Source organism: Lipotes vexillifer, unplaced genomic scaffold, assembly GCF_000442215.2.
Source record: "Lipotes vexillifer unplaced genomic scaffold, Lipotes_vexillifer_v1.1 scaffold1829, whole genome shotgun sequence".
In the NCBI taxonomy this organism is placed as follows: Eukaryota; Metazoa; Chordata; class Mammalia; order Artiodactyla; family Lipotidae; genus Lipotes; species Lipotes vexillifer.
The window spans coordinates 787,832-803,601 of NW_006790200.1; the positions used below are offsets into that span (position 1 = coordinate 787,832).

The 15,770-nt window shown below is 36.9% G+C and overlaps 1 protein-coding gene across 2 annotated transcripts in view; it reads right to left on the reverse strand.

Moving 5' to 3' along the window:
• Positions 1–1,673: 1,673 nt before the first annotated feature.
• The window catches only part of AZIN1 (antizyme inhibitor 1), a 32,512-nt gene continuing 18,415 nt past the window's right edge, over positions 1,674–15,770 (reverse strand). For both annotated transcript variants that reach the window (NM_001301814.1, NM_001291788.1), the window contains 10 exons: positions 14,744–14,941; positions 12,532–12,705; positions 11,179–11,351; positions 9,465–9,599; positions 8,038–8,119; positions 7,604–7,678; positions 6,832–6,991; positions 5,327–5,442; positions 4,462–4,676; positions 1,674–3,965 (listed from right to left, as the gene is read on the reverse strand). In NM_001301814.1, coding sequence (NP_001288743.1) covers positions 3,854–3,965; positions 4,462–4,676; positions 5,327–5,442; positions 6,832–6,991; positions 7,604–7,678; positions 8,038–8,119; positions 9,465–9,599; positions 11,179–11,351; positions 12,532–12,705; positions 14,744–14,845 — 1,344 coding nt within the window. In that variant the 5' untranslated portion in view covers positions 14,846–14,941 and the 3' untranslated portion in view covers positions 1,674–3,853. The remainder of the gene's footprint in view (positions 3,966–4,461; positions 4,677–5,326; positions 5,443–6,831; positions 6,992–7,603; positions 7,679–8,037; positions 8,120–9,464; positions 9,600–11,178; positions 11,352–12,531; positions 12,706–14,743; positions 14,942–15,770) is intronic.

Consider the following 15,770-nt stretch of genomic DNA (forward strand, 5'->3'; position numbering starts at 1 on the left):
ATAAGGATGGTTGGTGGCTCTAGGGGAGACCCTAGTAGCAGAGAGACTAGTTAGAAACCATTTAAATAGTCCAGGTCAGAGAGAGGACGCAAGGCTCTAGAACCAGGTCTCTAGCCTGACTCTGGCCCTGCCGTGGCGTTGGGGTAGTTTGGGGCTGCAGATCTTCGGGGTCACGTGGTGTGGGTGGTCTGTCAGCAGGTGGAAGCCAGGAGAGGTGAGCTACAGCAAAGTGGGTGATGGCCGTCTGGGGGCTGAGTTGTGGGAAGAGAAAGGTTAAAGTGTTGACAATAAAAAGGGGCCACTCAGGTTGAGTGGTGGTGACAAAAAAAAGAGTGGTGACAGAATTGTAAGCACAGGCGAACAGGATGAAGTCCGGCACCGTCATTTAGGAAAAACTCTTAACTGGAATCTGGGGCTGAATCTAATCAGAATAAGATCCTGCTGGTTTACCAAAGGATCTTCTCTTGCACTCTCATTCAACCCCTTTTTTTTTTTTTGCGGTACGCGGGCCTCTCACTGTTGTGGCCTCTCCCGTTGCGGAGTACAGGCTCCGGATGCGCAGGCTCAGTGGCCATGGCTCACGGGCCCAGCCGCTCCGCGGCACGAGGGATCTTCCTGGACCGGGGCACGAACCCGTGTCTCCTGCATCGGCAGGCGGACTCTCAACCACTGCGGCACCAGGGAAGCCCCAACCCCTTTTTTCTATTGCCAATACATGATCACTTCGTCTGTTAGCCAGTTGTGGATTAACTTTGCACTTCCCCATAATTGATCCAGTGCTAAATTTCTTCCCAATCCATCAACTACAAAGGGTTTTGACAGGCATAAGCGGGTATTATGGTAGAATCAGGATTTCAAAGATTAAAATGGAACTGCTTTTGAAACTGAAGCCAATATAGGTCATGGAATTCAGGAGTAAGAAAGATGGTGCTTACCTGCTCCAAGACAACACACAAAAGCTGGTAGCTTATCCCTTTAAGTAGGTAAAGATCAACCTCCAGCAAAAGCTAGACTAGAACTAGTTTTTGTTTCTTACCCCTAGGCCAGGTTTCTTCCCCTGAAAGCTTGCATCTGCAAACACTTTATACCATACTTATATCCCTACTTCAGGATGGATGAGGCAGGGATTAAAGTATTTCTAAGATTTATTCACAACTTGAATATGCAAGATTGATTTTTTTTCTGATTTCATACTTTCAAGCCAATTAAGCAAGCATCCTTTACTACATTACTGCTAATAAGTTGCTAATAACTACTGTGAGGACATCAAGAGTAACTCCCCATAAAGAGACAAAAAAACCCAAAAAAACTGGTGTGGCTTTTTCAACCCAAATTTGCATTCAATATCAGTGCCCACATTTACTTGGAAGGAATATCTAGCTTAATTTATACAGAACTATTTAAGTGTAAGTTTAAAACTGTTAGGAAGCTGGTGAATATGTGACCCAAAGAAAAATCTTTGGGCTCACATATATATTGGACTTTATCAAAGCCTTCATTATTCTATATGTAATATCCAGAATCATTTTACCAGATTCAATTTGTTACTATGTGATAAAACAAGATTCTGCAAGAATGCTTACAAGTTAACACACAAAGCTGATATGTAAAATTACAACTCTTTCACGACAGAAGCCAAAGCAAAGCAAAACTAAAATGTAAGGAGGAATAAAAACATTTTATCTGTGTATTCAGAATCACACACAAGTTACCTTTACAGTTCAATTTACTATATAGAAATCATTTGGGTTTTATAGTTTCAGTTAAATTCTGAACTGAGATTACAATAGTTTTAAAAAAATTGTTAACATTATTTTAAGCAAACCAAATTGAAATACATAAGTTCAAACTTCAGATTTATGGCAAACAGTCTTCAAATACAACACAGATATTTCTTAAAGTTACCGTATCATTCATGTCTTACTTGCAACTCTGAGCTGTTATACACAGAAAAGCTCTCCTATAAATATGGTAAAATCTACACGCCATGAAGCTCAAAGTTGTATAGTCAGGCCAATGACTCAAAGTTGTACCATCTCTTAAAAGATTTGGCATTTCTGGACCAAAAAGCACAGTAAAGAAGGTTAGGAACAATTCCTCCTCATTACAGTTAAAAAAAGTTGCATGGTAGCTTGGAATTTTGCATAAAACCCCACATTACATCTTGGAAAAGCCCAAGGGTAATTTAGATGACAACAGATTGGGGTCTTTTTTTATTAACAGGACCCACAAAATTCAAATGGGAATTAATCAAATCAAAAATATTAAGCACCTACTGGTTTAAGAGATTGAAATTTATTAGAGATTCATGATCAATTTCCTTCCACCTTGAAATCAAGGTGTAAAAACCAGCTATTAAGTGCATTCCAAACTTCTCCTATGTAGCACAGGTAGAATTTTCTGTCCATTGGCACCAAAGTGAAGTCACATTTCCTCTTGGTAGACAGAAATTCCACATCTGAACATAGAGTAAGTTAGGAAAAAATGACCCCTGTTGCTTATTACTATTTTGATTCTGAGATCTAGGATTACTAATATACTAGCAGTGAACAACGCAAATTCCTGGCAACAACTGTCATGTTAATGACTCTAACTCACTTCCCCCAATCACCATAAAATTTTAGTATGAAAAGAATTAAAACTACACTAAGCTGAACAAATGGGAAATAACAAGAAGCTAAGTGAACAGCTAAAACAAAACAAACCCTAAGTCTGAAATCACTGCAATTGAGAAACTGAAAATAGGTGTGCTTCTCCCCACTCCACCTCACAATTTTCGATTTAAATAATATTCCGTGCAAAGGAGCATCAGGTTTCTGGATATAGATGTAGCCCTTCTTTAAGATTTAGTGCGCTGCAGTTTTCTGCAATTTTATTTCCCTCCCCCAAAGTTTTTTCAAGGTACTTAAGAGAATCTTCCATTTCAGCCAAAAGATTTGTGATTCAAAGATTTACTAAGGTACTCTATGCATTCTATCTGTACAGAAACACCTATTAATTATTACAATTGGTTTATGAAGGATTAACATTTTTGGTGTTAAAATTGTTAAACATCATGCTTACTGCACAACAACTCTCCATAATGAATCTCAACTTCACAATGATTTACCAAACATTTTACTTAAATTACTAATTAAATAACTGAAAAATGTACTGAGCCAAACTAAACTTAAATGGGCTATAAAGGAAAATAACGTTCTAAACAGTCCATATACACATCTATTTCAAAACTACCTTTGCTAGCTAGCCCCTTTCCCAAAGTTTTAGCCTGAAAAAACAGTAAAATCTACACAAAATTTTATTGCAATCATACAAGGGTTACATTAGGTCAAATACAACAAATACTATGATGCAATTGTACATTTATTAAACTACAGTTCAAAGCACAAATTTACACATTCTAAATACACTAAACGTATCTAATGAAATCACACTGGTCTTCCACTGACATTTGATATATCTGGGTGAAAGACATTAACTTTACAAGACTTTTTAAACACGAATCCTTAGTATAAAAACTGTGTACTTGTATGTAAACGGTTTAATGGGGAACCCAATTAATGGGCTTCCATCTCCACTAAGTCATCCATTTTGTTGCATATTTTATTTTAAACGCTTAAGGGGTGGGGCAAACTGGTAAGTTTAAATGTGGATACATTATCTTAATCTCCCAATTACCCCCAGTGAATTATAGGTGAAAGCTAATTTTGTCTGGTCCCAAATAGCTATTACTAGTAGTTTTTGTTTCCAAGAGAATTAACAGAATAAGATTGTTCAAATTTTTTCCACACTGGAATGTAGACCAGACAAGCTTAACCTGCAACTTCATATCTAAAAAAGCGTTAATGCCTGCTTAAGCTTCAGTGGAAAAGTTGTCTTCCTGGCTCAACTGAATGCAAGAAGGCACAAAGAAGAAGTTCTTCATCATTGTGTCTGAAGTAATTCCAGCATCTTGCATCTCATACCTACATAAGAAAAGAGAAAATTTGAATTTAAGGATAAAGAGCACACAACCACATAACAAATGGACAGTGAAATAGGACTGTAAAATAAGTGGTCTTCCAATTACTCTTTTTTTTAAATTTTCATCTATTTATTTGGTTGTGTTGGGTCTTCATTGCGGTGCACGGGCTTCTCATTGCAGTGGTTTCTCTTGTTGCGGAGCTCAGGCTTTAGGCGTGCGGGCTTCAGTAGTTGTGGCACATGGGCTCAGTAGTTGTGGCGCACGGGCTTAGTTGCTCCACAGCATGTGGGATCATCCTGGACCAGGGCTCAAACCCGTGTCCCCTGCATTGGCAGGCGGATTCTTAACCACTGCATCACCAGGCAAGTCCCCCAATTACTCTTAAAAGATCATTTTGCTATTACTTTTAAGTTGTACGTTCATTACAGAATTAAAATTAGCAAACGTTCTGTCACCTCAAATACCCAATCTGCTTTAAAACAAAAACAACATCTTACCAATCACTGTATGACATCATATAATAAATAGCTGGCCTCTGAAAATCATTAAAAGCAGATGGTTCATGGAAAGAATCTGCTCCCATGTTATCAAAGATAAGCCAATCTCCCACATTCAGCTCAGGAAGAAGACAGTTTTCCACAATCTGATCAAGCTCATCACAGGATGGACCCCAAAGGCTGCTTGTAAACAGAGGCTCATCTTCCTTGTATTTCTGTAGGAAAAAAAAGGTTGTTGTTTTGTTAGGTTTTTACTCAGGCAGGCACTGAATGTGAAGGTGGATAAGAGCATTTTTTCACTATCTCAGATCAAATGTGCCCCTGGAAGAAAGGCCTAGAGCCAGCGGCAGTGATGCTCCTTAACTCTATCTAAGGAAGCAACTAAAGGGACTCAGCCAGAGATATGCAAATCCTCAAAAAAGGGGCAACCTTCCCCATCCTAAAATATTTCTCCAAAAATTGGGATGTATCTTTTTTTTTTTTGGGGGGGGGGGGGATAGGAGTTTATTAATTAATTTATTTATTTTTGCTGCTTTGGGTCTTCATTTCTGAGCAAGGGCTATCTCTAGTTGTGGCAAGTGGGGGCCACTCTTCATCACGGTGCGCGGGCCTCTCACTATTGCGGCCTCTCTTGTGGAGCACAGGCTCCAGATGCGCAGGCTCAGTAGTTGTGGCTCCCGGGCCTAGTTGCTCCGCGGCATGTGGGATCCTCCCAGACCAGGGCTCGAACCCGTGTCCCCTGCATTAGCAGGCAGATTCTCAACCACTGCGCCACCAGGGAAGCCCTGGGATGTATCTTGAAAATCACAGCTTGTTCATAAACTGCCATATAAGTAGTTTTTATATTATCTGTAATAAAACTTGCCTTGTGAACCTCTGGAATGGTATTTAAGTCCTCAGACAGTTTACTTGCAAAAGAACCATAAACACCATCGTTCATATAATACATGAAGGTTGGTTCATCACTTCCGGTTTTTCCTACTGAAATGAAACAGGAAAAGTAAAGATGAGTTTAGAGTAAAACATCTAAAAGGTGTATTCAAGTCTGAATTACTATTTACAGAACTGACTCGTAGGTTTCATATTCCTCAAAACATAAACACCGATACATATATACTGACATACCTTAAAACTGTTAGCCTAAAATACTGAACACACTTCACAAAGGAGGATAACCAATGAAGACATGAAAAAAGTGCTCTACATCATTTGTCACCAGGTAAATGCAAATTAAAACCACACACTGAAATACCACCACCACACGCTTACTGAATGGATAAAATTTAAAACACTGACCCCCCCCCCCCAAAAAAGTCAGTAAAGGTGGGGAGCAACCAGAACTTGCATATATACATTGTCATTGGAGGGGCAAAATAGTAACACCATTCTGAAATCTTTGCAGACACCTACTCTGTGACCCAGCAATTCTATTCTTAATCATTTACCTAAGAGAAATGAAAATAATAGTTTTATTCTTTTTTTTTTTTTGTGCTACGCGGGCCTCTCACTGTTGTGGCTTCTCCCGTTGCGGAGCACAGGCTCCGGATGCGCAGGCTCAGCGGCCATGGCTCACGGGCCCAGCCACTCCGCAGCATGTGGGATCTTCCCGGACTGGGGCACGAACCCGTGTCCCCTGCATCGGCAGGCGGACTCTTAACCACTGCGCCACCAAGGAAGCCCTAGTTTTATTCTTTTTTTTTTCCCCCCTAGTTTTATTCTTAATAGCCAAAAACTGCGAACAATCAAATAATCATCAGCAAGAGGATGAATACAATGAATATACAATGTATATTCATTCAGAAAATGGAATATTAATTGGCAATAAATGTAAAACAAAATGGTTCAGAGATTATACCGAGCTGTCTTAAACAGAAAAATATATGTTATATGACCTCATTTATATGAAGTTCAAGAGCAGCCCAAACTAATCTATGGTGGAAAAATAATCAGAGTGATTATCTGGCAAAGGAACAAAACTGAGAAAAAACTTTAAGATATGAAAATTATTTGTAGCTTAATAGAGATGACAGTGTAAGCCTTCATTAACTTGTCAAATCATACATTTAAGACTGTACTGGTTCTTAAGGGGAATCAATCACCTGGGTAAGTTTATCTAAAATAAGCCTATCTCAACATCAGTATCAAGAAGAGTTGGATTCAGAAAGTCTAATTATGGAATGGGACCTTGGCTAGGGCATTTTGAAAAGCTCCCTAGCTGTTGCCTACTGATGGATGAAGACCACCCACAACTTTATAATCCATGAAATGTCCTACAGTAAATTTATACCTGAGTAGTATCTGATAAACTCATCTTCGAACTAATTGGAATTACCTACTAACAGAAACAAAACTATAAACTTTGTAACTTACCTCCAGAGGAAAACTTATTTTCAACAACTTTCTTTGCAATGATATTAACTGCAAGTGTAAATGCAGAAGACACATAGTAGCTTCCGGGTTCAGAAATTATCTTAATGCCGGATCCTTCAGGAAAGTAGACATCCAACAAAGGGCTGATAACATGATTAACCTATGGATTTAAAAGCCCACATTATGGTTTTAATATTGGATTAGATAATTCACAATATTAAGAGACTGATAGCTATTAAATTTTCTAGGAAAATTAAGTAGTTGAATTATAGACCATGAAGCTTTGCAATAAAGCAGGCTTTCAAGTCATCAAAGTTTATTTTCTAACTATCATAATGGCATAAAAAAAATTTCATAACTCCAATGGCAAATGGCTACTGGTGATTGTTTAAAGTCATGTCTCTATATTCAATCACTATCAATGAAGGAGCAAAATTTCAAATCAGTTTCTATATATTAGGAAGGTGAGGAGTGGTGTGTATCTGGATAAAATAGCTCAAGCTCTCCAAGTTATGAATTCATCTGTGCCATCAAGCATCTGTGCCATCAAGTACTGAAAATAGAAACTTTCTGTGATAAAATTATGCTATAGAGTTTAAACTTTTCAAAGTTAAGCTATCTTCTCATTGCCTATTCATTTTCTTAGAATAAAATTTTAAACAATGTTACACCTTTAGTTGCTGCTGTAAAAACTCTCGTCTACAAATCTACCAGGTGAGTAGTAAAGAATGAGAGATTATTCCATTATGTCCACCCACTGAACAAGGTTTACCTCTTCCAATTGAAATTCGGTTCCTGTGAAGCCTCCACCAATGTCTAACATGTTCATTGTGAAGCCAAATTCTCCCTAGAGATGTGGAGGGGGGAAAATCTTTAAATGCTTTTCCAAATTGTAATGCATATAGGGACATTTCAAAAAAAAAAAGGAGGTAAATAATCTCTGTTCTGACCTTTAGTACAGTAAATTTCTTGCTTTCTACTAACAGAAGCAGATTCATTCAATGTTATATATATTGTCTTCCTGATGTTTCTGTATTATCTTTAGACATATGCAAGTAAATTACTATTTCATCACTTCACACCCATTTTTAAAAATGTGCATGTCATAAAAAAGAATGAATGAGAGTACTTCAGAGATAGAAAACCACTGAATCTTAGACAACATCCTGGCTTAAAATATCAAAATAATTTAAGGGAAAAACTTACAGCCATGTCAAATACACATCGAGCATCAGATAAAGCATGTACATATACTTGAGATTCTTTGCAAGCACTTGAAACATGAAATCTGAAAGAAATAAGAGCAATAAATTTGAAGCTGCTGCAAGTTTTAGAGGCCTTTCCTGTTAAGTCCTTTCTCATTCACCATACTGACACAAAAAATATATTAACCTTACCAAATATTTAAAGCATTAGAAGCACGAGCCTCTAATCATCCAAGTTACAATACCAGCCTTTTAGAAAAGTATTATCCAATTAGGATAATACTGTAATTTTATAAACAATATTTTTATAAGTTATCAGTTATGCTTCATGACTATCAGATAGGGACATGCTTTTTATGCATATATGGTAAAGTAAAAAGCATCACCCTACAAAACCTTTAATTTGAACACACAATTTTATCTAAAAATATAAAAATGTATCTATTGTGAAATAAATACAAGTGAACATTAATTCAGCTGAGTAATACTGATACTGGTTAGTATTCATTAACAGTGATACTTATTGAATCAATGATTCAGACTATTTAAATAGGGAATCCCTAGCGGTCCAGTGGTTAGGACTCCATGCTTCCACTGCAGGCGGCCCGGGTTCAATCCCTGGTTGAGGAACTAAGATCCCACAAACTGCATGGTGCAGCCAAAGAATAAAATAAAATAAAATAAATTGAATTGAAATATGATTCTTTCTGTACCCTGACTGTGGCAGTGGTTACAAAAATATGTTAAAATTCATAGAAGAATATACCCCAAATCAATTTTCCTGTTGTGCTAACAATAAAATTTAGCTGAACTATGAAAACTCTCCAATACTGTTAATATTATCAAGTATGGTAGATTTAAGCTTAACAGTGGTGATTCTTTATCCATCTTTATGAGCAATTTTAAAATTTGGAGCATTAAGCTGCTCCAAATTTGATTCAGATCATGGTTCTGAAACTATGATCAAAATCATTAACTCTCTGGGTCTTAGTTTCCTCACACAGAAAATTGAGAGGGTAAAATAAAGTCTACTGATTTTTTGAAGTGCTCCTGAGGAATTAAAAAGAGAAAAATTCTTACGATAGGAAAAAGAAAAAATGAAATGACATCTCCAACAACTTAGAAGCTGAATGCCATTTTGGTATTCATTAGAATTCTAGTAAGTCCCTCCATTCAATTTAAAAAGAGGTGATTTACATTACTAACTGAATTGTTATTTACTATTTTCTCTCTTTACTGGGTGAGGGGAAGGTACAGGTACAAAATAATATGAAGGATAAGCATATTTAGTTGCTTTTCTGAACTAAGGGAAATGTGTATATTAAACCCAAAGCTGATTCTATTAGAGTTCATGCAAATGAAATTCTAAATCAGTAACATAAAGACAAAGATTATCACCACAAAATGAAGTTTAAAACAAATACTCACTTAACCCCAATAATTTGGACATCAAGTTCCTTAGCACATTCCAAAAGATGCCTACAGTTCTTCAGGGTAGTGCCAAACTTCATGTTACCCTCTTCACCTCCAATACTATCTTCTGTTGCAATATGTAGTAAGACCCTAAGAGAAGGGGAAGATGATTGGGGCAGAGTTGGTTTACATCATCATCAGCACATGTGAAGCCTGAAGATTGTAGGAACTGTGTTGATTATGTTGTCAACGCTCCAAAATCCAGCGTCGGATGAATCAAGTGAACCTAATGAAAAACAATCCTGTATAGAGAAAAAACTAGCAATTAGGGCCTAAAGCATGAAGCTTACAAGGATGGGAATTTGGAAAATGCAGGAAGTTAAGACTCTGTTGTAGCATGAAGAGTCGGTTGGGCTCTGTAATGAAAGACATTACTTTCAAATCAAGTCCATCAGTCCATAAATCCACCTAGAAAGACTAAATTGAATAGCAATGCCATCACTGTCTTTCAGTAAAAATGATCAGGGCTTTAAATGTTCCAAATTTCCTAAATTGTTCTAGTTAGTGAAACTTCTACCACTTATTCTGAACATTCCTCCCATTAATTTTGTACACCTAACAAAAAAAATTAGGAAGTCCTAAGTTATTTTACATATCTCAACAGCAGCCTTTTAGACTGCTGATTCAAATCTATTTGGTATTTCCTTCCAAACCATGCCAACCAAGACAAAATGATCATGACTATCAGGCAATCTCCAAGTAATTACAAACCACTAAAAAAATGCAATTATACAAAAATGCTGTTTGTAAAAGGAAAATTATTCTACCTACAAGTAGAACCAGCTCTATCAAGAATATACCATTATTCCATCTATAATCTAATACAGTAAAGCGGTTCCCTAGAACCACTTTATCAAAAAACTGGCCTTTATCAAAACAAAGGTTTTCAGAGTAATAAATCCTGTCAGGATACCTTTCTAAGAATACCATTAAATTAAAAAATTATGAATGCAAGGAAAATATGGATATGATACACATTTTTGGCAATATATAACATACACAATAACTTATTAAAAAAAACAATTTTGTACTAATATACTTTCAGTATATTGTAAAATCCTCTTGATATACCAATTCATGGCAATATTAATTTTGCCTTGAATTTTTTTGCTTTTAAAAAGTGAAGTTTTTAGTTAAAAAAGTAACTCTTGGGATGCATGTAGGTACAAGTAAAAACATTAAACTTCCTGTTTGAGGAGAAGGGCCTTCAAGAAATCCCAAGAATCTATGGACTAGGTTCCTAAGACACTGACACAAAGGACAACCATTCAAGAAACCACATCTAAAGGCAGATTAAACCCTCAGCTAACCAGGAAAAAAAGCTGACCAAAACATCCTGTTCCCAATATGACAAATAAGTAGCATGGTTAATGTAATTGTGAAAATATAGCTGTGGCTCTAATTTGATTATCCTACCAACCAGATTCTCTTCCTTGAATTAAAGATTATAAATTCATATCCCAAAACGCCCTTATCTCATTCCAGCTCCACAGGAAGGATCAGAAGTAGCCAATAAAATGCTAGTAGCATTTTCCATAAAGGAACTTGAAATAAGTTACGGTAATCACAACATATACCACTGCTCTACATAAATGCCCCCTTTTCCCAGGCTAAAGACAACCCCAAACCCTAGGTAATAATATTCCCATGTACCTAGTTTTACACTTACTTGGCATTTGGGTGATTACGTGCAATTTTCTTCAATTCGACTTCATTGTCACATGTCATGATATTCACTCCAACTTTTGCTGCATACTTTATTTGAGACACTTGCTTGCAAGGACTTATGTAAATGATGTTTTCTGGAGATACACCCAATTCTTGCACTAAAGCCATTTCAGTCTAAAAACAGATTTTAAACAGTGTCATCTAAAAGGCAAGCTTTCTATTACTTTTCAATCACTACCACATACCTTTATTTTTTGGTTAAATTCAAATTATATAAGGTTAAATTAGGATTATGTATGTCATAGTTCAGATTCCGGTAATGCTTACTATACTGTACTCTGTTAAAAACCTTTTAAAAAGGTATACAGGGACTTCCCTGGTGGTGCAGCGGTTAAGAATCCACCTGCCAATGCAGGCGACACAGGTTCGAGCCTTGGTCCGGGAAGATCCCACAAGCTGTGGAGCAACTAAGCCTGTGCGCCACAACTACTGAGCCTGCACTCTAGAGCCCGTGAGCCACAACTACAACTACTGAAGCCTGTGTGCCTAGGCCCATGCTCCGCAATGAAGAGAAGCCACCACAATGAGAAGCCTGCACACCACAACGAAGAGCAACCCCTGCTTGCACTAGAGAAAGCCCACACGCAGCAACAAAGACCCAAAGCAGCCAAAAAATAAAATTAAAATTAAAAATAAATACTGATCCTATTTTTTAAAAAAAGGTATACAGGCATATCTCATTTTATTGCACTTTGCAGATACTGCATTTTTACAATTGAAGATTTGTGGCAACCTTGTGTTGAGCAAGTCTACTGGCACCATATTTTCCAACAGCATTATTTTATCTGATGTATGTACATTATATTTTAGACATAATGCTATTGCACACTTAATAGACCACAATATAGTATAAACATAACTTTTACATGGACTGAGAAACCAAAATATTCATGTGACTTGCTTTATTGCAGTGGTCTAGAATACAATCTGCAGTACCTCTGAGGTACGCTACGCCTGTAATTACCATCAGAGAAATCTCATAGTTTAGAATATTATCTTGCTGTCATAAGTAGTAACTTGGTCAAGCTAGCTCTAGGCTAAAAATGAGGAATAACAGTTTTTGATTAAAGAAAAATAAAGCTTATAAAATCTAATCTCACTGAAACCTTCCTTGAAAGGTACACTTGAAAGTTTGTAAATTTCCAATATTAAACTGCAAATTTAAACAAGAGTTAGGAAACACATTCAAAAGTCAAAACTTCCTTGCAATTGTTCTCCTACTGCTGTGGGTCACCAAAAATTAGTCAATTTTAAAATGTTGCAGTTTAGTAATAAAGTAATGAAAATGACTTACTTTATTGGAACAAGCAAATCCAGTTCCAAGAGCTGCCAAAATCTCAAGTACAGCTGGAGTGGAGTTGCACTTTACCGTGTAGAATGGCTTTATCTGAGCCACTATGTTCTGCCACTGACTGTGTTTCTTCACAATCTTTCCAAGATCTCCCACAAAAAATGCATTTTTCCCTGTCTATTATGGTTATGAAAAAGAGAAACATAAAAAACTATAGAAAACAGAGTATCATAAATAGGAAATAACTCCCTTTTCCTCCACAAATGAGCCAAAATAAACATTTACATACTACCACACTTAAGGCTTGTTTCTTTTTAAATTTGACTCTGTGCTGTGCTATGCTATGCTGGTATAGAAAATATTCTCTTCGACAAAAAAAAATATATCAATTATAGTGACTTTCTACTTCAGAACTGCCTCAATTTTACTTTTGAGGAGTGGAGGGGAAGGAGACTACCTATTTCCTTCCATGCTTTCCTTAACCGTTTAAAATAAACCTACTTTAGCAGTATAGGATCTAATTTCCTAATATGGTGAGTAGAATGAGGAATCCTAAATAAAAAGCTGTATCTCTATTATGAATTTCACTTAAAGACAGTAAAACAAGGAAACAAAAGAAACCAATTTTTAAGGAGACAAAGTTGGTAGTTTGTGTGCATATAGGTGGCAAACTTGAGTTTAAAAATACAGAAGTACACTAAATGTCAGATAAATCTGAGTAAGGATATTCTTCCCTCAAAAGAAAGAAAACTGGGGGATTTCCCTGGAGGTCCAGTGGTTCGGACTTGCGCTTTCACTGTTGTGGCCTGGGTTCAATCCCTGGTTGGAGAACTAAGATCCTACGAACCACATAGCGTGACACAAACAAACAAACAGATTTTAATTAGGGATTGGGAGAGATGTGTAATGATTTCGAAGTTGGGGCTACTCTAGGGGTAGAGAGATGACTATGCATGTCATCCAGAGCATAAATTACCCAAAGTTAGATGGCAGACAAAATAATCTTATTAAAAACATACAACATCCAAATATTGTTTGAAAAGCCATGAAGATATTACTGTTTTCTATAATCCACATTATTTGAAAATATACATTACTGGAACATACTGACCAAGAAACAGACATGACTAGAAATTATGGTTTACGGGTGGCACATATAGGACAGTTGTACTGAAGTTACCCCATCCTTAAAAAACATGCTGCCATCCCCAGGAAGTGTGTTGTAAAAGTGACTAAGACTAGTGACATCAGAGAATTAACTGTAGAATGACTTAGCTATAGAACAGACTGAACGGTAAGACATGTGTCACTCTTCCTCACCCCCCAAAAAGAATTCTGATGGCAGAAGAGAGAAATAACAGGATTTTGCTGGTGTGTGAGAAGACTTACGCACGTTTGTAAAGGTCAAGAGAAGAAGAAAGTTTTTTGGATATCCTATTACTGAACACCAGTAACACAAAAACAATTCTTCAAATTTGGGGAATATGGGAAATTAGCTTCAACAAAAATTCTATCAGTAAGGCAATAAACAAAATTTTTCTATCAGTAAGTACGAAACAAAAATGATCTTAAGTAGCAATAAATATGACTCTATAGAAATTGACACTTGGGCAGTAGAGAGTAAGCATTCAGTATAAATTCTCATTCAACATACACAACCAAGATTATCTGAAATATAAATTAAAATCTACTGAAGTACACAGTTGAGAAAAATGGGTAAGAAGCCATGTACTGATTAAGTGGATAGATGGCAACATATCAAGAAAATAAAAGAACATACAGGGCTTCCCTGGTGGCACAGTGGTTGAGTCCGCCTGCCAATGCAGGGGACATGGGTTCGTGCCCCGGTCTGGGAAGATCCCACATGCCGTGGAGCGGCTGGGCCCGTGAGCCATGGCTGCTGAGCCTGCGCGTCCGGAGCCTGTGCTCCGCAATGGGAGAGGCCCGCGTACCGCCAAAAAAAAAAAAAAAAAAACATACAAAAACAGGTGCTATAAAGCACAGAAGAGAAAGGGCTGTCCGGAAGCATTTTTTTTTTTTAATGTGAGCTAGAAAGAAAATCTCATCACTTCTCAAGGGGAACTGGGGTTGTCAAGTCAAGACAACCTGGAACAAAGTACTTTTATTATATTAAGACCTTGGAAACAAAGCACTGATGCTTCAGATTTCAGAAATTTATAACACTGTTTTCAGAAATGTGAGATGACACACTTACCAGGGTATGTTCATAAACATAGTTATCAATAACATTTCCAAGGTTTGTTCCTTCATCCAACAGGCCAACGGAGTAGTTTGCATCGTCAATAAATCCTTTCATCTCAGCCGTATTCCACAAAGCCGAAAGTCATAAACCAGGAAAAACAAGAGACGGGCCACCAAGCCTTACGTCTGGGTCCTTAGAATATGCAACAAACTGTCAAAATAGAAGTTATTTCCAAGTCTGTATTATTTCATTAGTCAAACCTAATGTATGAGTTGTCAATGAGAGTGTGTTAATAAGAAGTACCCAATTTAGTGAAGAATCTGTGATCACTTAACACTTTCAGAAATACTATTATCACTAATATCCTTTCCTTTAGTGCCCATTTTAAAGCAAATAAATGTGAATTTATACATTAAAAAAATAAGCTTAATATGACAATTTCTTGAGAAGGTAATTGACACATATGCACAAAATATTACAAGTAAACATGGTCACCTTACATACAGAGTTGCAGAGCCAGTCTGTTTTATTCATCTTGTTTCGTGATTCCTCCATCACACACACAATTTTACTCATTTTAAGTAAAGAAAGCTAGCAGAATAAATGTCTGCAGCTAAGAAATCAAAATAGTCTGAACTTCAATACACTGCCAGCCACATAACAGTGTGCTACCAGGTAACTGCAGATAAACGTCTTCTAAGTAAAATTCTAGAGTAGGTGATGTGTAAATATCAACAATGGGTATGAGTGAAAGTGGAGGCCAACTTTAGGGGACAATCCGTAGTTTTGATACACACTATCTAGATCCCACCACAAGCTAAAATGGACTAGTTAAATCAAGTTAACAATGTTAAGTCTCTTATGAGGTGAGCTGACTGGTGAAAATGTTACTGGACTACAAGTCAGAAGACCTAGTCCTGGCTGTGTCACTTAATAGCTGCGCAATCTGAGGTCAACTTCAGTTAACTACCTTAACGACTTCCTCAAAAGATTGTTGTAAAAAACAAAATTAAAATCGCTTAAGTGTTGACTCGGAAGA